This window comes from Zeus faber, assembly GCF_960531495.2.
Source record: "Zeus faber genome assembly, chromosome: 2".
Lineage (NCBI taxonomy): Eukaryota > Metazoa > Chordata > Actinopteri > Zeiformes > Zeidae > Zeus > Zeus faber.
The window spans coordinates 44,721,983-44,746,982 of NC_137189.1; the positions used below are offsets into that span (position 1 = coordinate 44,721,983).

The 25,000-nt window shown below is 51.0% G+C and overlaps 3 protein-coding genes across 6 annotated transcripts in view; all 3 read left to right on the forward strand.

The window, feature by feature from the left end:
- nhej1 (nonhomologous end-joining factor 1) overlaps positions 1–6,517 on the forward strand; it is a 17,657-nt gene extending 11,140 nt beyond the window's left edge. For all 3 annotated transcript variants that reach the window (XM_080021702.1, XM_080021701.1, XM_080021703.1), the window contains exons 7-9: positions 4,550–4,754; positions 4,871–4,977; positions 6,333–6,517. In XM_080021702.1, the coding sequence (XP_079877828.1) occupies positions 4,550–4,754; positions 4,871–4,977; positions 6,333–6,413 (393 nt within the window). In that variant the 3' untranslated portion in view covers positions 6,414–6,517. The remainder of the gene's footprint in view (positions 1–4,549; positions 4,755–4,870; positions 4,978–6,332) is intronic.
- Positions 6,518–9,605: 3,088 nt separating this feature from the next.
- Positions 9,606–17,824, forward strand: LOC307244883 (indian hedgehog B protein-like). Its single transcript, XM_080020256.1, is given in 4 exon segments — positions 9,606–9,955; positions 13,772–13,826; positions 13,829–14,032; positions 16,579–17,824. Coding segments are annotated over 4 exon segments (1,239 nt in total). The 5' UTR covers positions 9,606–9,655; the 3' UTR covers positions 17,259–17,824.
- Positions 17,825–19,043: 1,219 nt separating this feature from the next.
- Positions 19,044–25,000, forward strand: part of bin1b (bridging integrator 1b) — a 27,265-nt gene continuing 21,308 nt past the window's right edge. Inside the window, exon 1 of one of the 2 annotated variants that reach the window (XM_080024400.1) lies at positions 19,044–19,247. In XM_080024400.1, the coding sequence (XP_079880526.1) occupies positions 19,167–19,247 (81 nt within the window). In that variant the 5' untranslated portion in view covers positions 19,044–19,166. The remainder of the gene's footprint in view (positions 19,248–25,000) is intronic. The other variant, XM_080024399.1, reaches the window with a different exon arrangement.

Here is a 25,000-nt window from a genome sequence, read left to right on the forward strand (position 1 = left end):
CTATATATATATATATATATATATATATATATATATATATATATACACAGTGTATATATATATGTTCATATATATAAACGTGATTTGGGAGGGGCGCGCACGGTGTCGTCATTGGGAGAAGAGGTCCACTGGCCGGAGCTCAGGCTGTAATTGAGCCCCAGGGCCTTCAAGGCCTCCGTAATCATCCCTAACTGATAGCCATGTAATGCTCTAATAACCGTCCTGGAGGCCCCTGCGTCCAGGGCGCAGGGGAAAAGAGCAAAAGATGAGAAAGCACATAGATCTTCCTTGTCGCGTCACTTCCCTGCCTCCCCTCCGTCCGCTGCACTCGGTTAGTTGCACACAGTTTCCACAGGGTTGTCCCCGGCCCCGGGCCTGTAATTAAGGCTTCTGTGGCCTGGCGAGAGTGCTGCTCTACGCTCTCTCTTTATTTCTCTCTCTCACTCTCTCTCTCTCTCTCTCTCTCTCTCTCTCTCTCTCTCTCTCTCTCTCTCTCTCTCTCTCTCTCTCTCTCTCTCTCTCTCTCTCTCTGGGGGCTGCTGGTCACCGGGCAGCTCGGGCCCAGACCGAGCCAGGTTCTGGTCGGGGGCCGAGCGTGGCGACCCGCAGAGCGATCCGGGCGCGCCGAGACGCGACGCACAGCGGCGGCGCGGCCGGCGTGCCGCGGGCGTGCGAACACTCTGGACGGAGTTCAGAGGTCCGTCCTGTGTCATTTGGTTCCGGATGTTTCATTCGTATCGCTTGTTGTTGTTTTTTTTTTTGTTTTGGTTTTTTTTTGTTCTCGAAGGACCGTCGGGGCCGCCTCTTCTGGTCGTTTATAATAAGTGACCCATGTGGGCTTCCATAGTTGTCAAGTTGAAAAAAATCTCAATTTAAATGTCTGCTGAGGCCTTTCTGCATCTGATATGGAATGCGTTTACAGTCATCCATTTCGGTCAATCATTGAGACATTCAGCCAGAAACAGGAACCAACCAGTCAGCCAGCCTGCCAGCTTGCTGGTTAGCCAATTGGACAGGCACATTGATCACTATATGCCGGCTATGCAGCCACCTGGCAGATCTGTGATGGTAAAGAATCAAGAAGTCGGTTTCGGTTTGAAGTCGTCCTCTATGGTCAACGCAGAAGTAGCCCCTTTGCTGTCGGTCGACGCCACAATTTCACGGGTAAAAGTTCACCGAGGTCCAACTCGGCTCGGCGATTGTTTACCTTCGCCGGCGGAAGTCAATCTGCTGATCGGGAGGATTGCACCGGAGTTAATTCAATTCCGCATGAAACACTGTCGTCACTAATGCTGCTGCGGCCTGGGCCTTAAACATGCTTAGTGCAGCGGTGTGTGTGTGTGTGTGTGTGTGTGTGTGTGTGTGTGTGTGTGTGTGTGTGTGTGTGTGTGTGTGTGTGTGTGTGTGTGTGTGTGTGTGTGTGTGTGTGTGTGTGTGTGTGTGTGTGTGTGTGTGTGTGTGTGCAAAATAGGAGGAATATATGTGTTTAATTCACACAGACAGAAAACAACTAGATTTGAATGGAATTCAAGAAAAATATATAAAATGTGCTAAATGCAGGACACCTCTTGTTTTTTTATTTGTGTGTTTGTGTGTGGGCATGCGTGTGTGTGTGTGTGTGCGTGCGTGCGTACACTGAGGAGAGTCTCAAAGGTTAATGGAAATGCACACAGACACGTCATTTAACTGTCAGTCAAGTGAGTGACTCCTGTGTTGCCTTCCTTCGCACTCGCACGCTGATACCTTCCACATGTTTGTACTTTGTTCCTAATAAACCTCATTGGACCAAATAAATGTTTGTTTTTTTTTAACAGAAGACGTCTACGTCCGAAGGTTTTCTTTTGCAAACGTTAACGCCAAGCAATTTTTCTCCCAGAATTCCTTTCATTGGTGACGTCCCTATGCATCCTCCCCCCTGCACGGTGGAAATCCTCCAAACAAACATCACTGCAGTGAATGTTCTGCACCACCGTGCTGGAAACTGATTTGAGTGACGTTTTCACGTGAAACGCCATTAAACCCCCCCCCCCCCCCCAGCCGTTCGTCGCTACGGGGTTTTACATGACGCTGGCGTCTTTGAACTTTTAGGCGTCACCGGGTCCCCCAGTGAGCGGGGACTGAAAGACGTCTGCAGCAGAGATGAAGACAAGATCAAATATGGAGGCACAGCGCTGCCTGGACTTGACACCCTCCTCGGAAGACGCCGCCCGAAATCAGCGCCAGTCACCGGCTGATATAAGGGCGGCGTCGACGCGGTTTTGCCGAATGTCTGCCCCTTCATCTCAGCCCAGTTGTGCCTTCTCCGTCGGTGGAGCCGCGGGCGCTGCAAAATGCCGGCCCCGAGGAGCGAGGGAGGGAGGGGGTGAGGGAGGGAAAGAAAGGGGCGTCGCCGCCAGGTAAGCCCCCCCCCCCCGTCTCTCCTCCAGGGTCGGGGGACTTTGGTCTTTTACGAGATTGAGGAGGTGTGACCGGAGAGGCCAGAGGAAAGTTCCAGAAGAACACGAGGTTGTTGACCCCGCGGTCTTCACTTTGGAACCGGCGTGTTTTTTGTTTTTTGTTTTTTGTTTTATTCCTCCCCGGTTCACGTACCTCCCGCACCGCGTCCCCTCGTAACGGCCCAGCGACGGCGGCGCTGCCGGGCCGGCGGCGTCCCCCGGCCTGGCTGCTTCAGCGGCGCAGGGGGCCGTCTGTTTAAAGTGGTTACGAGCCGGGGGATGGATGGGCGGCTTCGATTTTCCCCGACAAATTGAGCTTTAATTTTAGGATCGTATAACGATACGTGAGCCCGGGCGTAGCGGGGGTGGGGGGGGGGGGAGAGATACAGCGAAAGAGGAAAGGGAAGAATGTTGGCTTTCTGGAGCACATTGGTGTCTCTGTGCCCAAAGGAGAACTAAGGCTCACCAGAGCATGCATTTATTTTTACAATATTTAAACAAACAAATAACAGAAATAAATCAATGCGAAAACCTCCAATCCTGACCAAAGTGTGCTTAGGAGCCCCTCGCTCCGACTGCAAACCAGAGACCACCGATTTCTCCCCCGGTCAATATTTGAGGAGCTAATTCGGAGAGTTTGTCTTCTCCATTCTGGGGGAGAGAGAGAGAGAGAGAAAAAAAAGGATCAGGATCGGGTGAATAGCGTGTGTTTTTCTACGTCTTGGCCCGTGCTCTCGCATAATGTCGCCGCCGTCTATATGCGCCCTTATCTGTCAGTCTTGTGGTGGCGGGGGGGGGGGGGGGAGCCTGTGTGCGTCTTTGTGAGCGTCCACCTGCCCACACCGGAGTGTAGGCGCTCCACCTCCCCGTCTACCTGCGCTCAGCTGTGCCAATAATGCCGCTTTGATTAGGGCTCTTATCGCGGCCCGGACCACGTGACGCGATTCGGGGGGGGGGGGTGTGAACCGAAGGCGCTTGAGCTACGCGGGCCTGGAGGGGAACTCGGAGTGATCCCTTGGCGGGCGTGCTTTGTCATTCCGGTTGCGTTTTTATCGCGTCGGCGATGTCTTAGCTCACAGGCGTCCTGATTGTGTAGAGGTGAAGTCTAAGTCAGGTACAATGTGGTCAGACCGATATTAAAGTGCACATTATAAGTCGTCGAGGCCGATAGGAACACACGTAGCGCTGCGGCCGCGCTCGCGATACACCTTTTTAGGGGAGGTTTCCGTTGGTGCTCCGCCGGTCGGAATCCCTTCGTCCCGCCCGAAATGCATTTTCATATACAAAGAATTTGTCTTGGTAAAGACCCCCGATGCTCTCGCTTTATGTATATTCCGCCGGTTTTTTTTTTAATGCTTTTCCCCGCCTTTGACGTGGAGCATTGCCACACGGCGGAGATTGTGGCGACCGCCGCTGATGTGCCGTGCTGAGTGGCAGGCTTATTGTTGTCTCGTCGACGTTGGGCCGCGTGCGGCTCGTGTTTCCATCGCACGGCCCCCCTTGCATTGCAGCCGAGATTTGTTTTCCTCCGATATCTGATCAGTTCCTGCTTCAATCCCTTCAACCCCAGTTTGCCACCGATCCGCTGTCAGCGTAGGTCACATTTACACAATGCCACAATTTTCAGAGTGCAAGATTTTCAAGCCCAATAAAGTCTTTCTTATGGATTGCCTCACCAGATATTCTCTCTCTGTAGTCTCTCTTCCCATTGTGCAGAAGGTTTTTTTTCTAACCTGAAGATCATAATTTGATCCAGCGTCTTGCAGATAGGTTCAGTCTGTATCTTTATGAAAGCAGCGGGGGGGTTCCGTGACTTTTTTCCCCCCGCCGGATCGGCAACCCCTCTGTTCCGGCGAAAACCTGAATACTCCTGGCTCTTCACATAACGACTGAACAATAGCAAAGCAGCTTTTGCTGGGAAGACCCTAAATGACTGCCTGAAATTGATTATTTACGGCGGCTTTCACAGACCGATGACTAAAAATAATCACAAAATGTAAAAAATACATCTAAGCATGTTTTTGTATTGTGCTTTGGTCAGAAAAATTGCCAAGTCAATCTCTTTACCTTATTATTTATTTCCATCACCATCGATCTTTGTCTCTCTCTCCCAGGCCGTACCACAGGTGTGCTCTGGGCAGCAGGAGGGGTTTGGCTTTGACGCCGACCTCCGTGAGCTCTACGTGGCGGTCGTCTCCCATGGGGGCGCGGGCCAACGCAAGCGCAAGCTGCCCGAGGGCCCCGACGCCCAGGACGCCCCGGCGGGCGCCGAGGGACGGGAGGCGGAACGGGCGCCGAGCCGCCGCGCCCCGCCCCGAGGTCTGCAGACGCTTTGCCGCTCGCCAGACGCTGAGAAGTCAGCGTCTTACGGCCTTTTTTATAAATGCAAAACAGCGCGTGGAACCACCCGATGTCTAAAGATGTCGTTGTTGTAGGCGAGGGGCCGGTTGGCTGTGACGCGGCGGCAGAAGCGGGGCAAAGCGCGAGCCTTCGGAAAGACGCGGCCGCAGACAAAAAGGCCGACGGACCAGAGGAACAACAGGTAATCCAGACTTCAACGGGTGGGGTGCAACAGGTGCTTTTTGTCTGTCGAACCGTTTCAATCACAAAGGAGATGTACTAGGGCAGGAATCCTCATTTGGCAGGATCTTTTTGTGACCCCCTTTTAATTAACTTAGACATCCTCTATTTTTGTACGTTTGGATTTATTTTCCTATTTATTTTTTTTTAATTGTCTTTACTTGGAAGTATGATTATTTGAAGGCGTGGCATGGGCGTGCAAATAAAAACACCTGTCGAGTACGACTCGAACTCAACACCGTGAAACGGTCCGAACTGCAGTGGAAACCGGAAGAAACTGCTGCTATGGATATCACAGGGTTCAGCTGCATGGTGGGAAAACAAATACCAGCCATAGATTAGATTAAATTTCATTGCTCTGTGAATTATCCATGCGGCAGAATTAAAATGTTGCAGCACGCCACCGGAGGACAATGGCATGCAGAGCTGCAGGAAATAGTGACCACGCAGGATCATCAATTATACATTGAAAGAAATGTGGTTATTGGTTCGGCTAAAAAAAAAAATGCTTCAATGTATTAAATCTATACTTTTTTTTTTTTGGGTTTTCTCACATTTACATTTTGAATTTATGGGATCAATTCTCAGTTGAGGAAACCCCCAGAAAAATCATGGTTGGCAGTTTTGTCAAACTCGCTGTGGAGGAAACGATTAATTAGAGCAGCGATGAGTCAGGGATCATTCTGAATTCCAGTGGGTTTGAAGTTCCTGCTCCGTTCCAGTCAGTGTGAGAATGGCCGTGCCGTACCTGGCGTGGCCGGCATGGGAAGTCCCATTCACAATGGAAACCTGAACCGTCCTGGTGTTGGATTGCTGAAAGTTATTTTTATTAAATTTTTTCCATGCAAGTTACATTATGCCCTGGATGAGCAGCCATTTTCATATTATTATTATTATTCTTATTCCCTTTTTTTCCATTTTTATAGTATAATTGTTTCAATGTCACTATTTTACATAGCTTTAAATGATACGCCACACCTAACTATATGAATGGGTTAGTGACTACTAGAGACATACCCAGCAATATGTAATCTATGACAGTAATGTGTCATACTTAAAGGTACAAGTGATTTGGGCGTTGTGTCACTTTTTAAGACATTTCACTGCATATATGTATGAATGTATGTGACAAATAAACCTCTGGATTTTATTTACTTAATTGACCGCAATAAAGCGGCGGGGGCTCGCAAATGTTAATTGATGCGGGTCAGTCCGCGTCGACGGCCGCCGAGTGTTCAAGCTCTCTGTTTGGGGCGGATTATAACGACGCCCGTAAAAAAAAAAATAACGTGAAACCTAATCGTCCATCTCCTTCAGCCTCTGGCCGTCGCGCCGGCGGCCGCTGAGCGGCTTGCTCCCAAACCAAAGAAGAAGAAACCGGTAGGACTGTTCAGGTGAGGATCCGTCCTTCCATGATCCCGGAAGGAGCAGACCGGAAGCGCCTCCTCCGCTTCCTGGCTTGGTGCTCAACATGGAAAAATTGCCTTTGGATCATAACGATCGCCCCCTTTTTTTTTTTTTTTTTTTTTTTTTTTTTTTAACTCTTTGAGAATTGGATCATTTTAACAAGTGTAATGTTTTTGAAATACCACGTTCTTTTAAAAGGTCTCTGACGGTCTGAGGTCTCTGTCTATCAAACAACAATTCCTTTTTTTTAATGTATGTTGAAAATGTGTTCAATGACTCTCTTAACGTATCTTGCATTTCATCCAATTTTAACACTGTTGTTTTTTTCGAAATAAATGGTTTCCTTTGGGAAAATAGTTTGAATCGTCGTTGTTGCTTAATGGTAACGAATAACGTTTGTTAGGTTTTATCTGGAGCGTGATGGGTTAGAGCAGGGGAAAGCCGAAGACGAGCTCATCATGTCATCTATGTTAACTTAGCCAATATTGAGATATTAATGCAATTATCAGCCCTACAGTAAATGCTGTATGACAAATATTTTGCCTACGAGTGGACTGTCAGTGCAAATCCACTGCAATGCCACACAAGGCAGCTCTAGCACATAGCAGATGTGTCTACTAAGGATTTTTTTTAGTAACATCAAATAAAAGGCAGCTTGTAAAACAGCCGCTCTCAGAAATAAGCGCTCTGCATCCAAACACAGTACAACTGATAGTCAAATCTGCAAAAGCCCCCTCCTCCGTGGAGCCGGGGGTGGGCATCCGCTGACCTATAAAAGGTCCCCTCCGACTGCACAAAACCAGCCAGTTTTTGCCCGAACCAACAGGCGCGCTGCTCTGGGAACCACGTTGGGATCCTCAGACGGACATTTCTGGTTCGACAACTGAACGCAGTTTCCAAGTCAGTACGATGCCCCAAATTGACTTTTTTTTTTTTAGTTGAGGAAACAAAAAGTGCATTTTTTTCCAAGAATTTTGTTGTATTTACACCAAAGTATTCATAATGCGCCACTCCTTTTTTTTTTAAATGTTGTTTCTTTTACATCTGATCATTACTGATCATACTCTGTCTCGGCCGGATATTAAATATTGTCCCTTAAAACATTTCATCCACGTCGGTCTTGTTTGCTTATACTTGACATCCCATAACAGTCGCCATGACGGCATTGGTCTATGCCAAGGGTTAACTCACTGCGCCCGTGGATCTATGCCTTTCCACGGGGAGTGGGAAGGTGGTGCTGAAGTAAAGTAGTATAAGATGTTGAAAATCGTTAAAACACTGAGGCCCATGCCATTCCTCTTGGATGTTGATATTCCTGGAGGTGGTTCACCAGGTGACTGACCGGGCAGCCGTCATCTCACCACAGTTTCAAGCCCTTTCTGCAGAAAGCGTTGACTTCGGCTCCCGTAGATGGATTTTCTTTTCCTCAACATACGTCTTCCAGACGGCAAAGTGCGTCCACACCTAATTATTTTTATTCTTGAAGTCTGTACTGTGTGTGTGTGTGTGTGTGTGTGTGTGTGTGGTGTGTGGTGTGGTGTTAACATATTCAGCCCGAGCAATAAGTATTGATTCCACTTGTCGCAGCCACTGCAGGTAGATAGCGCAGCGCCCTCAGATCAGCCTGCGGCCTTTTCGGGGGAGAGTGAGATGTTGACTCAAGGTGTTGCAGCATCTACGGAATGCTATTGAAGTTTTTTTTTTGTTTTTTTTCAGTCGAAAATTCGCTGTTTGCTTTGCGTGCGCGCCGATCTTAAAGTGTGTCTGAATTAAAAGAGAGCCCTCCGACCGACCCCAACGTCGTTTCTCGGCGGGTGTTTTAAAGTGGGAGTCCGTGAGCCGTCCGTGTCGGGTGGGTCACACTGCAAAGCCCTCAATTCCGTCCTAAACGTCAGTTGTTTTGTTGGGTTTTTTTTTTTCGTTGTTCTGCTTTTGTGGACGTTCGTCGACGTCGACCGCTCGCTGACCACAAGTTCTAATCAAATGCACCGCGGTCGCCTTTCACTTCTTGCGTGCGCCCGGTCTTTGCACTCTTGCCTGGAAAGGCGGCCCCCGCCACCGGCGATGGAAGCGGAGTATAGAGGAGCACATGCGAACACATGGAAATGCTGTTTCTGCTCAATAAGTGGCAGTTAAATAAATATGGGATGAATGGCGAATATGTCTTTTGGGGTTTTGTTAAAAAAAAAAAAAAAAAAAATTACGGATTACCACTTTATTAGAAAACGAGCTTTTTTCCCACTTTAACAGTCGGAGGGGGACTGAGCGGCCTCAGTGGGGTATAGCGGTCGAGCATTGGGTGTCTTGTCTCCGTCAGTGAGCGCGGACCTGGCCCCGGGCATAAATCACCGACCCATTCAGTTTTCATCGGCTGATCATCCGTGCACAGCGCCCGCCCGGCGCATCTATCTCCCTGCGTGCCTGCCGTCCCACTGCTCTTTTGGAACACAGCTTTTACGCACGCACCTGCACTTGTGCGCACGCGTCTCCGATCCGAGTTCAAGACACTCCGGGGTCCAAAGGACAGACACTGGGACGTCTAGACTGTTGGTCCGGCAGTCCCTTTTTTTTTTTTTTTTTTGGCCGAACTACAGTAGCTGCCGAGCGGCTCAGTGCCACTCGGATGGGAGGAGAGGTGGTGGTGGGAGGCTGGGACGAGGGCTAGGACATGGGCGCGGTCTCCTCCTCCTCCTCCACGGCACCTCATTTGTAGTAGGATCTCTTCCATTTCCATTTGTGCCAACAGCCCTGCGCCACAGGGACGCATTGAGAACGAGGCCGAGAGGCAGAAACCGCTGCGGGGACACCCTTTGACCGCCGTGCCCAAAAGGCAGCCTTGCCTACGCACTGCGCCTCGTATCTGTCTGCGGCCCTTTCTCACACGGCTCCACGGAGGGGAGGCAGCTTTGAACCTGCATGCCAAGATAAACTGACAGCGGCTATTTATGCCCCTGTCTCCACTCGGGACCACAGCAGTGTGAGCGCAGCGCTGCAGCGGTGATCCGCACCTCTCCAGCGGGGCGCAGCGGCTCTTTGCGCGCCGGGGAATGGCGACTTCTTTTTGGGGACCCGTGGTGACGGGTCCTGGTCCTCTCCTCTCGCGTTAGAGTTTCCCGTGGAGGGGGAAAGGGGGGGAAACCCGAAAGAAATAAATATAGCGTTGACCGTTTTGGGTTGTTTTTTTTTTTTTGACCGCCCGCCGGGGTTTTGCGCACACACCGGCCCGGGGTGGGATGCTGCTCCCCACGCTGGCGGCGTGTCTCGCCGGATGCGCCTTCCTCCTCTGCCCGGTCACCGAGGGTTGCGGGCCGGGAAGGGGCTACGGCAAGAGGCGCTCCCCGCGGAAGCTCGCACCGCTCGCCTACAAGCAGTTCAGCCCCAACGTGGCCGAGAAGACGCTGGGGGCCAGCGGGAGATACGAGGGGAAAATAACGCGGAGCTCCGAGCGCTTCAAGGAGCTCACCCCCAACTACAACCCCGACATCATATTCAAGGATGAGGAGAACACAGGTGCCGACCGCATGATGACACAGGTACAAAGACAGAAAAATGCAAATCACTCACTTTTTTGTTTGTGTCGTCACATGCATGTTGGTGACGGGATGTGTTTGAATGAATCGAGTTGAATTGCCATGATGAGAGGTGGCCCATTAGGCAGGCACGTGTTCACCAATGATGGCCACTGATGTTTTTTGGGGTTGTTTGTTTTTTTTTTCCTTTCTTTTGTGGGATGGAACGTAGGCGCTTACGTCCATGCTTTGGCGTGATCGGAGGGACTGCTTGGTTAAAAAGAAATAATAATAATAATAAATAATAATAATAATAATAATAATAAAAATAAAAGTTCGAGAAGCGCTAAGAACCGAAAGTAACGAAGTACAAGGACTGTATGTACTTAAGTACATTACATTTCTAGGGTATTCCGTTCCGGAGACTTCATTTCGGCAAATACCTGTACTTTTTACTATTAAGACGCAAATCATTGGATAAACTTATATGTATAAAAAAAAAATATATATATATGTGTGTGTGTGTGTGTGTGTTCGTATATATATATGTGTATATGTATATATATATATATGTGTGTGTGTATATATATGTGTGTATATGTATATATATATGTGTGTGTGTGTATGTGTGTATATGTATATATTTATGTGTGTGTGTATATGTATATATAGTGTGTGTGTGTGTGTGTGTGTTCAGTGTACCGCTTTAAGGACTCATTTGGGGCGCAGCGCGCGCGCGCGCGTGCATCGCGGTGCACTTTGTCCACTCTCCGCGCGCGCGCCCGCGGGTATCGATCCGGCGCGTGTTGACTTTTGTTCCGGGAAGAGGCGCAGATTAGGACGACGTTTCACTCCCGTGTGACAAGTAAAACAAAGACCAAAAAAAAAATAAAAAATAATAATAATAATAATAATAATAATAATAATAATAAAAACGTCGACGCCGAAATGTGCACGTTTTATCATTCTACAAATTTCCCTTTTTTGTGTGCGTGTGTGTGTGTGTGTGTGTGTGTGTGTTTATTTATTTATTTGTACTTTAACTTAAATACTAACGTATTTAATTCCGCCGGTGGCATCCAAAGGGCACCCAAACTAAAAATACCTTGGCGTCAGAATTCCACGGGTGGACTGTGGGCAACCCCTTCCAGAACCTATGCAGGGAGCCGGGGGAACGACTGCTCTTAATTAAAACACTATGTCCTCTGTTTAACGTCGTTTCCAGCGTCGGGGGGGCAGCGTATAGTCCTGTTTGGTTAGAGCCCGGGTCGTGCGTGGAACCGTGTTTACCCGGGTCGCTTTTAGCCCGCGACTGGCCAGACTTAACGGTCGCCTTTTTCGACTGTCAAAAATCTTTACGACACCGTCGTTGATGTGGCAACGGGTGGAATTTATTTGACTCCTTATTTCCCCGAGAATAAAGTATTTATATCTGCCTCCCGCGACCGCGGCTTCCTCTCGGGGCGAACGGCGTTTATGTTCCACGCACGCACACGCACGCGCGCTCGCGCACACGCGCGCGCACACACGCACACACACACACACACACACACACAGAAACACACTAAAATACACGCGCGGACCCACGTGGGAGTGGAAGTGCCGCCGCGCGCTGTCACCTTTCGCGATGAAATGCGAGCGAGCGAGTCGTCCGCGGCGAACGAAGCCTTTAAATGACGCGGGCGTCGCTAATTCTTCGACTCGTGAGCCGCAAACAATGACCCGGGGGGGGGGGGGGGGGGGGGTCGGGGGGGGGGGGTCCGGGTGTTGGGCGCAAATTCGTAGCGAGCGCGACTGATTTACACTTTGCGTTCCACCAAAATAAACAGTTCAGACGAAGTCATTTATTTACGTCGTTCGCTTTTTTTTTTTTTTTTTTTTTTTGCATTGATCGTCAAAGTGCAGACGCTCGAGAGAATCAGGCTCGGGGGGGGGGGGGTGTTTGTTTGTTTGTTTGTTTGTTTGTTTGTTTGTTTTTCGGGATCCGTGCTCTGCGTTCTTCTCACAAGATGAATCCAAAACAAATCTGACAGAATGAATCATTGCGACGGAATCAAACGACTCTTCTTCGGAACACCACCCGCCACCCGGAGAACGACCGACCCGCCCGGGCTCCCGTTTGTCCCGGTTTACCCCCCCCCCCCCTCCAACGCAACGAACGGAGACGTCGCAACATCGAGCGACTCTTTTTGTTGTTGTTGTTGTTGTTGTTGTTTGTTTGTTTTGTTTCGTTTTCTGCGTGGCTCTACGAGAACCGAATCTCAAAAGGAGTCGAACCTTTCAGCGCTGAGCGCGACGCGCCGCCGCCGCCGCCGCCGCTGCGCTTCGAGACGCGATTTACGAGCTCCCGCCGAGGGACAGGCTCTGGTTGTTGCTGCTGCTGTTGCTGTTCCTTGCGTTACTCTTATTTATTTTTATTTTTATTTTTATTTTTTTTCAGCGCGCACCCAAATAGCGTCCGGCGCCTTAATCCCATCCTTTATTTTTCCGCCTCTTATTTTTGATTCAGTGGTTGCGACTTTTTTTTTTTCTCTCTCTCTCTCAACGCGGTGCGAGCGGCACCGGGGGGAGACGCATACAGACGCGACTGTTCGGGTGTCGTCAACCTCCGCGTCGAATGTTTGTGCAGTCCGCGGTCGAGTACGGCGGCTCCCGTCGATCCGCACCTTGAAAGGAAAACCAACAAAAATCCATCGTCTGATTTATGAAGTCCAGCTCGGCGCTCCGACCGCGGAGCGAGAGAAAAAACGACCCGTTAAAATCTGCACCGCGCCGTGAAAAGGCATCTATGGTGACTCTGAGCTATTCTTATCACAGAGAACCAACATGGGGGGAAAAAAAAAAAACCAAAAACACACACATACATGTATTTATAAATTCAGCAGCAGTTTCCCCATCTCTCAATTCGGGGTATTAAACGATAACCTAATGTGTACATACAACAGCGTAATAATAAAACCTTCTATAGTGAAGTATGCGAAATTGACTCTTTCGCTTTTATGGTTGACAAACTTTGTAGACGCAGCAATTTCAAGAATGTTCACATTACTTACAAAGATTTTTTTTTTTTAAGTATTTTTTTTGGGGGGGGGGGGGGACAGCGGATAACAATTAAACGATATCTTTTTTAAATATTCTACAAGAACAATTAAAGCTCACAACACACTCACACACAAGCCCAAAGCAACAGTGGGTTAAGTTATTCAAAGTGGATTAATAAAATGCTTGAAATTAAAACAGTTGCCTTTTTGTGTCGCTGGGTTTTCAGTTAGAAATAACGGAAAGTACAGATTCCTCAGCGTATGACACGCAGCGTGTGCTGCCCACCCGCTTGGGCCTTCTGGTCGCCTAGTAACCTCAAGCAGCCCCCCCACCCCGGTCCACCCATCCATCCACCCACCCACCCACCCATCCATCCATCCATCCATCCACCACCCACCCATCCATCCACCACCCAGCCGTCCTTCACGTAGCCCCCTCCCTCCCATACCACAGAAAGCCAATCGTGAAAAAGAGGGGTTAGCTGGAACAAGCAGGGATGCGTGTTGGTGGTGGGCGCGAAGAGGTTCTAGGGGGAGCGAGGTCCAACGTGGCGAGGAGGAACGAGGGCGGCGGCTTTGGGGAGAGCGGGCGGCGCCAAAGGCGGAGGAGGGGGAGTTTCTGATCGGCCGGGGGGGGACGTAGCGAGACAAAACCAGTGTTTGTTTGTTCAGGCTTTGCCTCCCGACGGAGGTTCATCCGGAAGCCCTGGAACACTGTGACTACGTGTTGTCGGGTAGAGAGAATCAAAAAACCCGTCGTCCGACTCCCTCTCCCGACTAACCCTTTCCTCCACCACAGCGCTGCAAGGACAAGCTGAACTCGCTGGCCATCTCGGTGATGAACCTGTGGCCCGGGTCCGCCTGCGGGTCACGGAGGGCTGGGACGAGGACGGCCACCACTCGGAGGAGTCCCTGCACTACGAGGGGCGGGCGGTGGACATCACCACCTCGGACCGGGACCGGAACAAGTACGCCATGCTGGCGCGCCTGGCGGTCGAGGCGGGCTTCGACTGGGTGTACTACGAGTCCAAGGCCCACGTCCACTGCAGCGTCAAGTCAGGTGAGCGGGGGGGCGCGGGGCGAGATAAAACACCCGCCGGGCCGCAGCGGTGACCGGGGAAGCATCGGCGTCACTGCAGTGACCACTTTTTCCAAAGTATGGAAGTCTGGGCTTTTCCCAACCAGGGAAACCTTGACCCCGTGCTGCGTGGGCAGTCATTGGTCTGCGATCCGAAGGGAAGATAAAGTGTGCTCGGACCTGGGGCCAGAAAGTGCAGTTAGCAGGTATTCTGTGTTGTCTCCACATATTTATTCCACATGGTGATTGTTTTTTTTTTGTTGTTTTTTTTTACGTCATTTTTCTGGCCGGAGAAATCTCGTTTCGCCATCGAGTCCCGTTGAGTTCATGTGTTCACTGCCACCAGCGTCCTCCACATTTAACCACGACCACTAGAGTCTCCCTCCAGCTCACCCAGCGTCCACGATCCCCCCCCCCCCCCCAGCCTCCTCTAACTCCACCCTAACACCACCCTGTCTGTCTCTTTTTGTCTTCCCGATCCTTCGGCTTCACCCGTCTCACGCATTAACCCTCCTCTCTGGAAACTGTCTTTTCTCCGATCGCGGCCCAAACGCCTTCCGCCCCTGTCGCGTCTGCGGCTTCCTCCCCTCCTTCTCCGTTCCGCTGCCCCCCGGCGGCCCGCGACACCGTAGGTGACCGCATCGCGGTCCGGCGTTGACCAGGGGAGTTGGTATTTTTTTAAATTGTTTTTGGCGTCGATTTATATCTTCGTGAACCATCCAAAAAGCCACCCCCCCCCCCCCCAAAAAAAAAAAAACCCCAAAAAGTTGGGATCACTATTTGTCGCTTAAAAGTAACAGCGATGTGGGTTTCCTCAAACTAGACACATACGTATTCCTCTCCATTTGACACTGCGTGTAACTGAGTGGTTCTTTTCCCTCTTTCTCCCCCTTTGTTTGTTTCCCTACTTTTCCAATCTTTTCCCCCCTTTCCCCCCCGTCTGCTCTCCTTCGTACTTTCTCTCCTTCCCTACCAGATCGGGTCGCCAGTGCCCTCTCCCTGACTTGATCGGAAGGGCAACCTGTCAACTGGGTGGCTTTGCTCTTGGGTGTTCTGTGTTTTATTTCTTCGTCCCTACCCCGCCCCGCTCCACCCCCACCCCGCCCCCCCCTGCCCAAAGTACAAAATACAACAAAACTCAGCACACCACGGAAAACACTGGTTGCCTCCTCGCTTGATGTCCAACTGCCTCTGCACCAAAAACAAAAAAGAAAAAGAACAAAAGACACCATTCCAAATGATTTGTACTTCATCATTGGGTGGAGTCGAGGAGGGCGTTGGACAGACGCGTGTTTAAGGAAAATGACCACTAGATGGCGCCATGTCACAGGAGCCAGGCTGCAAATACAGTGATTCATTGGAGACAGCGCCCCTTCCCCTTCGGATATTGGGGGGATATTGGAGAATTCGAGGTGAAGATGATGATTTTGACATTCGCACCCACACATGGCTAGGGACTTGTCGAATTTCACTCCGAAATGAGCGATCCGGTATTTTTGATAGTTGTTTAATAGTAACTAAGAATTTAGTACATCCAATAGTTTTGGACCAATTGCGTCCATTATTCTACTAATTGACATTTATTACAAATAATAATCTTGATTTTTGCCTACCTCACAGTATTATTTAGACATTATTGAGTGTTATTGATTGGTAAACATTGTCATATATATATATGTATATATGGAAAAATGTGGGTATTTTAACTTGATTTTCCCTTTTTTTTTTTTTACATTGAAGTGTGTCAGACGGTTCTAATGGAGAATCGAACAATCCCAAATTAACGGTTTGATGCTAGACTGTTAAAAAAATAACTAAAGGGATCGGCTCTGGATTGGATTGGATCTCGCCTCCCTATTGTGCTTCTTACTGAACACAACACAAAATGGCTCCATAACAGAGACACAGAAATTAGATCAGATGAATTCACAGGACGCCAGCGCGTCGCTGCAACAAAGACATTTGGCACAGGGTAATTTACCGGCGGGCCGACTTCCTGCTACGCACCCTGCTCCTCCATATCTTATCACCTGGCCTCGGCTCTCTTGCCCTCCCCAAATATTTATTCTCAGATAGACTTGAGACGGGCCCAAAATGTGTCACTTTCAAGTGCCTGGACACACACACACACACACACACACACACACACACACACACACACACACACACACACACACACACACACACACACACACACACACACACACACACACACACACATCACACACATCACACACATCACACACAAACAATTACACACTGCCATTATTCTGGATGGCAAACAGGAGTGTTATTCTTTTATGTGCAGTGTAGGGAGAGAAAAGGAAAATATTTATCCAAAGGGAGTCTATAGAGTACACAGGCCTTTGAGAAATATTGATATCCTTTCTTTCTTCCTTTCTTTCTTCCTTTCTTTCTTCCTTTCTTTCTTTCACTCTTTCACTCTTTCATCCATCTTGTTCTTCCTGGTTCCCTACCCCCGCCCCCTCTCTCCTGGCTGTCCCGCTCCGCTTCCCTCTCCCTTCCAGAACACTCTGTGGCGGCCAAGTCGGGAGGGTGTTTCCCGGGCGAGGCCCTCGTCACGGTGGAAGCCGGGGGTCAGAGGCCGATCCGCGACCTGCGACCCGGCGACCGGGTCCTGGCCTCGTCGGGGAGCGACGGCGCCGGGTGTCTGGTGTACAGTGAGGTGCTGTCCTTCCTGGACCGCCAGCCGGACGCCCGCAAGCTCTTCTACACCATCGACACGGCGTCCGGGGCCCGCCTGTCGCTCACGGCCGCCCACCTGCTGTTCGTGTCCGAGGGAAACTGCTCGGAGGGTGCCGCCCCAACGGGCGGCGCCACGGTGGCGGTGTATGCCGGCCACGCCCGGCGGGGACAGTGCGTGCTGGTGGCGCATGGAGACGGCGGCCGGTTCTCGCGGATCACCCGGCTGAGCGCCCGGGAGCGCCGGGGCGCGTATGCACCCCTCACAGCCCACGGCACCGTGGTGGTGGACGGCGTGGTGGCGTCGTGCTACGCTGCCGTGGACCGCCACGACCTGGCCCACTGGGCGTTCGCGCCACTGCGCCTGGTGCACGGCTGGACCGGGTTCGCCGGGAACCAGGAACAAGGGCTCCACTGGTACTCCCGGCTCTTGCACTGGTTGGGAAGGATGGTGCTGGATTCCGAACACTTCCACCCCCTGGGCTCGGCTCAGCCGGGAAGCTGAGACGGGAGGGAACCGTCCAAAGTACGGCAACACTGGTGTGGACCAGTGGGATAAAATGGTCGGAGCGGGCGAACTGCAAGGGCGAGCTTCAGCGATCAACATAGTTGTGAATTTTCACCTTTGGCTCAGACGGCTTCGCGGCACGAGGACTGTGAGCCAGCGTCCCGCTGCGTTGACTCCAGCTGGATTTGAACCCGCCGGTTGCGGCGCAGTGACGTGATCGCTGACGGATCAGCCGGGTTTGTGGCACCGGCTCGCCTCCAGAGGGGACTCAACCAGCAGACGAACGGGGAGAAGGAGCGGTGGAGTGACGCCAGGGGGCGCTCTCCCAAGCTGCAAATCAAAAGACACACAAACAGTTGAGATAAGCCGTGCACAAACAGTGGATGTTGTCACGCTACCTTCAGGCTTCATGGAGCTGGTTGCGATGTGGAGCGCCGCCTGCTTCCCAGCTCCTGGAGACACACTTAATAACTGTCATCCAATGAGTTCTATGTACCATTGCTGTCTATAAAGATATACGGCTAATAATAGCATTTATTTAAGTATTTTAATACCGTGTGTTATTTGCTGCAATCGGAAAAACAAATGTTTATGAGGTTATTTTGGGTGACGAGATATTTAAAGATCTATTTTTGAAATAAAATGTATGGAAATCAGAACTGGATCTCGCATTTCTTTGCACAATATAACCGTTGTGTCGTGCGTTTTGGCATTTTTGACTTCGTGGAGTCACCTTTTTCGAGCGAACATTTATAGTTTTGAAACGTGAGATGGTCCGTGTCGTGTAGACTACACGACACGTCACATTCAACAAATGCAGCTTTTTATTTATTTTTATTATTTTATTAATTTATTTTTCTCCACCACAGTCACTTTCTTTTTCTTCAAAGTATGCCTTCCTCTGATCTATTTATTATTATGGGGTGGGGATATATTTTTATTATATATATATATATATATATATATATATATTTTTTTTTTTTATCGGTGGGTTCTGTTCTTTTTTTTTTTTGAATGTGCCACACAACTAGAACCTCTAGTTTATCACATTTCACGTCTTGTGCTGCGCCCGATCGGACCCCGCCGCAGGAACACATACGTAACACAAACACGTTGAACGGCTGTAAAATATAAAGCTAAATAGGGGACAAATGGCAGTGGGATTATTATTTATTTTTTATTTTTTCTTACAAAATAATGTTAGGGATTCCCACTTTAACATGTGAGTCTATTGCGACATGTGCGCGTTCGCCAGAGGTCACGAGCAAACCGGGTTCATACCTGCCCCAAGCGCGTGACGCAGACGGCGTCACCGGGGGACCTGGGATCGCACGGGCTTCGTTCGGGGGAAGAGCACGGGCTTGGACGCGCGTCCTCCTGGAAAGTATGTGCACGTCCCCCGGGGCGCGGCCGGGGGTGGGACGGGCACGACGACGACGACGACGACGACGACATATCCCTTCGTCCGCTGTCCCTTTAAGAGGGTGCGGGGGAAAACCGCACCTCTCCAAATAGGCCCGGTCAATTAACGCACGGAGGAGGGCGCGGGACCATGAACCCTCGAGCTTTGCCTTTCTGCGGAGCTGGGAAGTTTGTGGCTTTTTAAAAATAAAAACAATAAAGAACCCCCCCCCCCCCCTTGTGTTTACATCCCACTGATGAAACGCTTGTGGTTCGCGGTTTACACCTTTAAGAAGATGTCACCGGGATTAGAATTACGCGCGGCCACCCGAGTCGCCGGGCGGAGGAACGTGGGAGGGGGGGGCGCGCGTCTACACCGGGGGAGGTTCTCCACCTCCACCACCCTCAGTCGGACCGAGAGTCCTCTCCTCTTCTGCTCAAGGGCTCCGGCGGTCTGCACCGCGCGTTCTCTTTTGCGGGGTGGGTTCCCGAGCACCGTGCGCAATGGCCGAGATCGGGAAAGGGGTGACCGCCGGGAAACTGGCCATCAATGTCCAGAAGAAGTTCACCAGAGCGCAGGAGAAGGTAGGGTCCGCTCTCCGGGGGGGGGGGGGGGGGGGGGGGCTTCCATTGACTGTCCGTTGTGTGGCGCGTCGGGCCGGCGGCGCGTCGGCGGCGCGCAGCCCACCTGCTCCTCCTGAATGTCAACCGGCCCGGACGACACCGTCGGAGTTATTTTTGGAGCGCGGCCTGTTCTAATCACTCTCTGCGCTTTAAGCCTCGGAGCTTTCACGTCCCTAATCGCCACAACACAACAGGAGCGTGCGTGCGTGCGTGCCGGTCAGATCTCGGTGTGGTCGGGCCATCGGCGAGAAGAAGGGACCCGGGGAGTCCGGGGAAACATAAACTTAACGTGCGTGTGTGGGAGAGAGAAAAGAGAGTGTAATTTCATGCTGGCGTTCCTTCCTCCCGACCACCTTTGCAATAGGTCAACTTTAATTTGGTCTGCCCGCAGCTGGGCGTCATGTCAGACATTTAGCAGAGCTGTAGTGCTGTATGAGCGTTTCTTTGGCCTTTCCAATCCGCATTTTTCCCCTTAAAGTTCAAATCTCTAAGGTTATTATATATATATAAAAGAAATTAAACAATCCCATATTTGATATGTACCCCTCACTGTTCTTGCCGGCACTTTACAAGAAACAGCCAATCAATGTATTTGTATTACGCATGTATTATATTGTCGGTGGCGGGGTCCGTCTTGATGAAGCCGTGCAGGGAGCCGATCATGTCGCAAAACCCATGTTAAGGCAAACTGACGAGAAAATAAACTACAACCGGATGTCGGCGGGGGTTGGGGTGGTGGCGTGGCGAATGGGGTTGTAGGATTTGTAGTGCACCCCGACAGAGACGCTCTTGCCGACGGGTGCGTAAAACCGCCGTCCTGGCACACATCTCGGCGTCAAATTAAATGGGAGTTTCAAAGTCGCCACATGACGCGGTCGACCGCTCTGCCGCGTTCACGTCAAGTCCAGTAATTCAAAGCGCTTCACAGACGGAGGTGTGCTGATCAAACAAGTATCAGCTGAATCACCTTGTATGCTTATACAGACACCAATGTATATTCAATGTCTCACCCTGAACCCTTGAGACTCCAGACCCTTGAGAGTTCACCAGCCGGACCCGACCCAAGATTTCACCGGCATCGGTGTTGACGATGAGATCCTTCACCCCACCCGGGAGACGGGGGTCACTCGGCGCAGCGGGCGCTAACAGACGGGCGCCCTTTTAGAAAAGCGGCGCCCGCTTTGAGAAGTGAGCGGTGGGAGGAGCCTCCTCCTCCTCCTCCTCCTGCGAGGAGAGCCGCCTTCAGCTGTCGACCTTGGTGGGCACCCTGCCGGCCTTCGACCCCATCGCGTCGACCCCGTTTTGTTCTGTGCTAGTCGTGACTGCGCCGTGCACCGTGCGCGGCGCTGAGCAGTCCTCTGTGACCAACGCGTCCTAAATGGCGGAGGACGACGTGTTGATTGTGACATGACTCCGCTCCACCCACCCCGACTCACCAGCCATCATCCTGGGTTTCCTCATTCTCAAACTTAAGTCAAATTGTAATTTTTTTACACAAATAACTATGAACGAGAGAAGGCGTTGCCCCGTTACGAATAAAGACAATCAGTGACTAAACTGGTTCATTTTAATGTATTTCTTGGAAGAATCCCGGCCCGCCGGCCCGGCACCGCGGCGGTCGTCACCGTGATCTCACGTCGCCCGCCGCGCCCCCGCCCCCACGACGGGGCTCGCCGGGACGCTCACCAACCGGGCAGTTGTGCCGCGGTGCACGCCGGGAAATTCCACCGGCGGTGGAATCCGGATGAGTCCGGACGGACGCCTCGGTCGACGGGGGCCGGCGGAGGGGGCGTGGCCCCCGTAAAAATGTGACAGCGGCTTATGGAGTCCTGCTCCCCCGCCTTGTGTTTCACGCCCGTTTTGTGAACCCCCCCCCCCCCCCCCAGCGGCTTCTCCTATGGCTGCTGACATTGTGCTTTCCAAATCCAGGTGCGGGATGGGCATTTTGGGCGGTGGTATTAATTATGTGACGAGCTCCGTGAGTCCAGCGTTATTTTTAGCTCAACAAGGGGCGAAAACAGACCCTGCCCAAATGTCCGAAAACGAGGCCGCCTGTTGCACTCATACATGAGAAGTCACTGATATTGACGAAAATCAAAGATGACGTTTGTCTTTGCCTAACACCTCAACGCCAATCACCCGACAACGTTCTCCGGATGACTTGTCGGCGCTTTTCGTAGGCGACGTTCCAGAAACGATCGCTCGTAATGTGGACGGTGCGAACGGCCAGGTGGAGGCGCTGATTCAGAACGGCCAGAGAAGTCTGGGAGGTTTCAGAGAAAAAAAAATAATAATCGCCTCAAAGACGCCGGCTCACTACGTGGCCATGTCGCCGCAGTCCCAATCCCAGACGATGCCCGGCCCGCCATCACCACGCCCTGCCGCCCCCCCACGTCAGAGTCCAAATCCTGCCCGGTTGTGGCTTCGGGCCGCTCTTGTTCTCTGCGGTCAGCCTGAACACCTGTCCTCCACCCCCACCCCCTCCACCCCCGACTCCAGAGCTGCCCGGGGGGGTGAGGGGGTTGTCTATCTATAGACACCAGGGCCTCTCCCACATCGCACTAATACCCCACAACACACTTGTGTGGGCGAGTGTGTGTGTGTGCGTGCGTGAGTGTGTGTGTTTTCACACTTGTTGCATCTGATGTCTCTTTTAGTAAATAGGAAGTGAATGAGTGTGTGTGTGTGTGTGTGTGTGTGTGTGTGTGTGGTTTTAGTGTGCAAGTGAGTTTCTGTGACTCATCTCGGCCGAAATGTGGGGAGGGGGAGGTGTGTGCGTGTGCGCGCGTGTGTGTGTGTGTGTGTGTATGTTAGTTGGCGTCTGTGGGGGTATTTCGGGGGGGTCTGAAATTGAACACGGCAGCACGGGAGGGGACGTGGGCGAACAAGCCACACGGACCGGGCAGGAAAAATGAGTCTGCGGATGCTAAGACAGGTTAAAAACAGCTTTTCCTTTCTTTTGGGAGCTTTTGGAGGTCCCTCTCTGTCTCCTGACTCACTCATCAAATGAGACTCCTTTGGGCTCCTCGCCCTCCCCGACCGATTCATTTTAAAGGGGCTCTCCAGTTGGAGAGGGGAGTGGCCTTATGTCCATCTCACCCAGGTTCAGACTAGAAGGTCGATGCAGTTTCATCCCGGCGAGTCCAGGGCCACGGACCACACGCCCCCTGTGTTGGCTCCATGAACGGCTGCGGAGGGAATGGCCAAGCTCCTGTGTAATCTCCCTAAAAATCGCTTTGAACTTAGTTTTTTTGTAAATCGATTTAAAAAAAATGAAAAAATAAAAATCTTAATAGTTTGAAGAATACGAACGCGCCGCAGCATCGCGGTTCAAATCCCCCTGCTGTGAAGTATTTGTGAAGTATCGTATTTCCTCAAATAATGACCGGGGGCTTCTATTCACCTCAACCGCGGAGGGCACCGGGACTTTATTGGAAGCAGGTTTATATTAGAGGCAGGTTTTTATTTCTAATTCCCTATGTTTAATAAGTGTATTCGGTCATATTTGAGTATGAATTTTAAATAAAACTTCGGTCTGGGTGCCAAACGAGGGCAGAGAGGGCCAGTGATCGGGACGCACTCTGCGCACCCGTCCCCACCGCCGGCGACGCACCCACCTGGGCCCGGCGCGCAAAAACGGCGTGTTTTTTATTTTGGACGTAGCTTATTTCATTTTTACGTCTCCTCATGGAACCAAACCGTGCGTAATGGGGACGCTTTCCCTCCCCCCACTCTCCCCGATCGCCCCCCTCTCCATGCGCCGTGCGCAGAAAATAATCTTAACGAGTCTACGAGCGGAGCCCCGCCCCCACACTGTTTTTATTTGGGGTTTTTTTTGGAGGACCCGGGCGGTGTGTTGCACTCCGCCGTCGGGGCGCACGGAGGTGGACGATTCACACGTATAATAATATATTTCTGATTCCCCTTATTGAGAATTCCTCACTGACATGTCATCCCTGTGCATTTTCTAAGATTCTATATGTTTTATCCTCTTACTTTAATGCACACTGACTGGAATTATTAAAAAAAAACGGCCGCTCGACTTGAGAATCTCAGTCGACCCGACGACTCGACTCGACTCGTCGACAGCCCTATTCGGTAACGGAAGGTTTCAGGTCTCAAATGTCTTTGAGACCTGAAATCAAAATGAGACCGAGATCAAAACGGCACTTGAGGAAGACCCCGCCGCGACGGCTCCGGGGGGGTGGCGCTGCTCATCCCCGCCGCTCGCCGCCGGCCGGAGAGAGCGCCGACGCTCCTGCCGTACAACTTGGCCGCTCGCGTCACACGGTTTGTTTCTCCTGCTCTGTGCGCCTTGGCCGTGCGCGCCACAGGCTTTCCCCCGAAGCGCCGCAGCGGCTCAAGCTGTCAGTTTACACAAATTTCTCCTCCAAATGTGGGTCAATATCGATCAAACTCGAATGACAAGACGTCTGAAACGTCCCGGTTTTGACGAGCCATGTCTCTGCGTACTGCCGTTGTCGTGCTTCAGACACTTTTAGACCCGAAAAACGGCAAGATTAAAAATAATCTTGCGGGCTGCTGCAGGCAGCAATGCAGGGGGTCCATGTGAGTAGCGTTAGTCACGAATTACAGTTTCCCGAGTCCCCATGAAACACAGCATCAATTTAAACAAATTTTCAGACTTTCCATGGAACGCGGCATTACTTCCTACCAACACGAGTTACAATTTTTCCAAGTTCCCATGAAACGCAGCATCGGCCCCCTCTCGTCTCGTCTCGACCCGGCGCAGATCCTGTGCGAAGCAAACCAATAAACACCAATGGAGTCTAGACGGCTGCACCCCGTGCACCTCGCCCCATGCAAACCCCCCCCACAGCCACACCCTGCACATATATAATAAATTTGACCCCAGCCGGCTTCACCGTCGCCGCTCGCCCCGCTCCGCTGACATTCAGCTACTTCCGGTAGATTGGCGATGGTTTTCCACTCATTCATGCTCCAAATATACGCTGCCCAAAATCCAACGACACCCTGCGGGCTGGACCCCCAATAAAAAAAAAAGCAGAATTAACGGATTTGATTTACACTGATGTACATGCATAATGTACATGGGGTGACTTGGATCTTGTTCTGAAGGTTATTTTGTGATAATGACCGTCTGGCCGCACATTAAATAATGTGTGGCCACTAACTCCATAAAATAGTGAGATTTTTTTAAATAAAGTTATAAGTTAGAAAATAAATAAATGATATAAAAAATAAATTAATAAGATTAAAACATTTATAAAACATGTATATTGTAATTGTATGATATATATTATAAAATATATTGATGCCTGCCATTTCAAATAAGGTTATCCGTCATCAAATCAATCCGTATACATTTTGGGCTCTATTTAAATAAGGGTTTAAATTGTTTCATGGATTTCTGCAGTTTTTAACATATGGGGGCCACCACTGATCTGGCGACAGCCGAGTGGCAGAGCATAAGTTGAACAGCTTCCCTATATAAAAATCCTCGATGTAAACACCAATCGTTTGTATTTTAACGTCGAGCACTTCCTTAAGGTGAAGCCAAGGAAGAGGCAAACGCGACCGGATGAGCGGTGACAAACAAACCGGAAGCCAAAGGTGTGCAATGCGCTGGCAGCGTCCGCGGGGGAAGTCCCCGTCTGGCACCGGCTTGGAGTCTTGGCCGGGATTAGGCCGGCGCCAGGTGTCCGGCACACCGGGAGTCTCTCGGCGCGCCT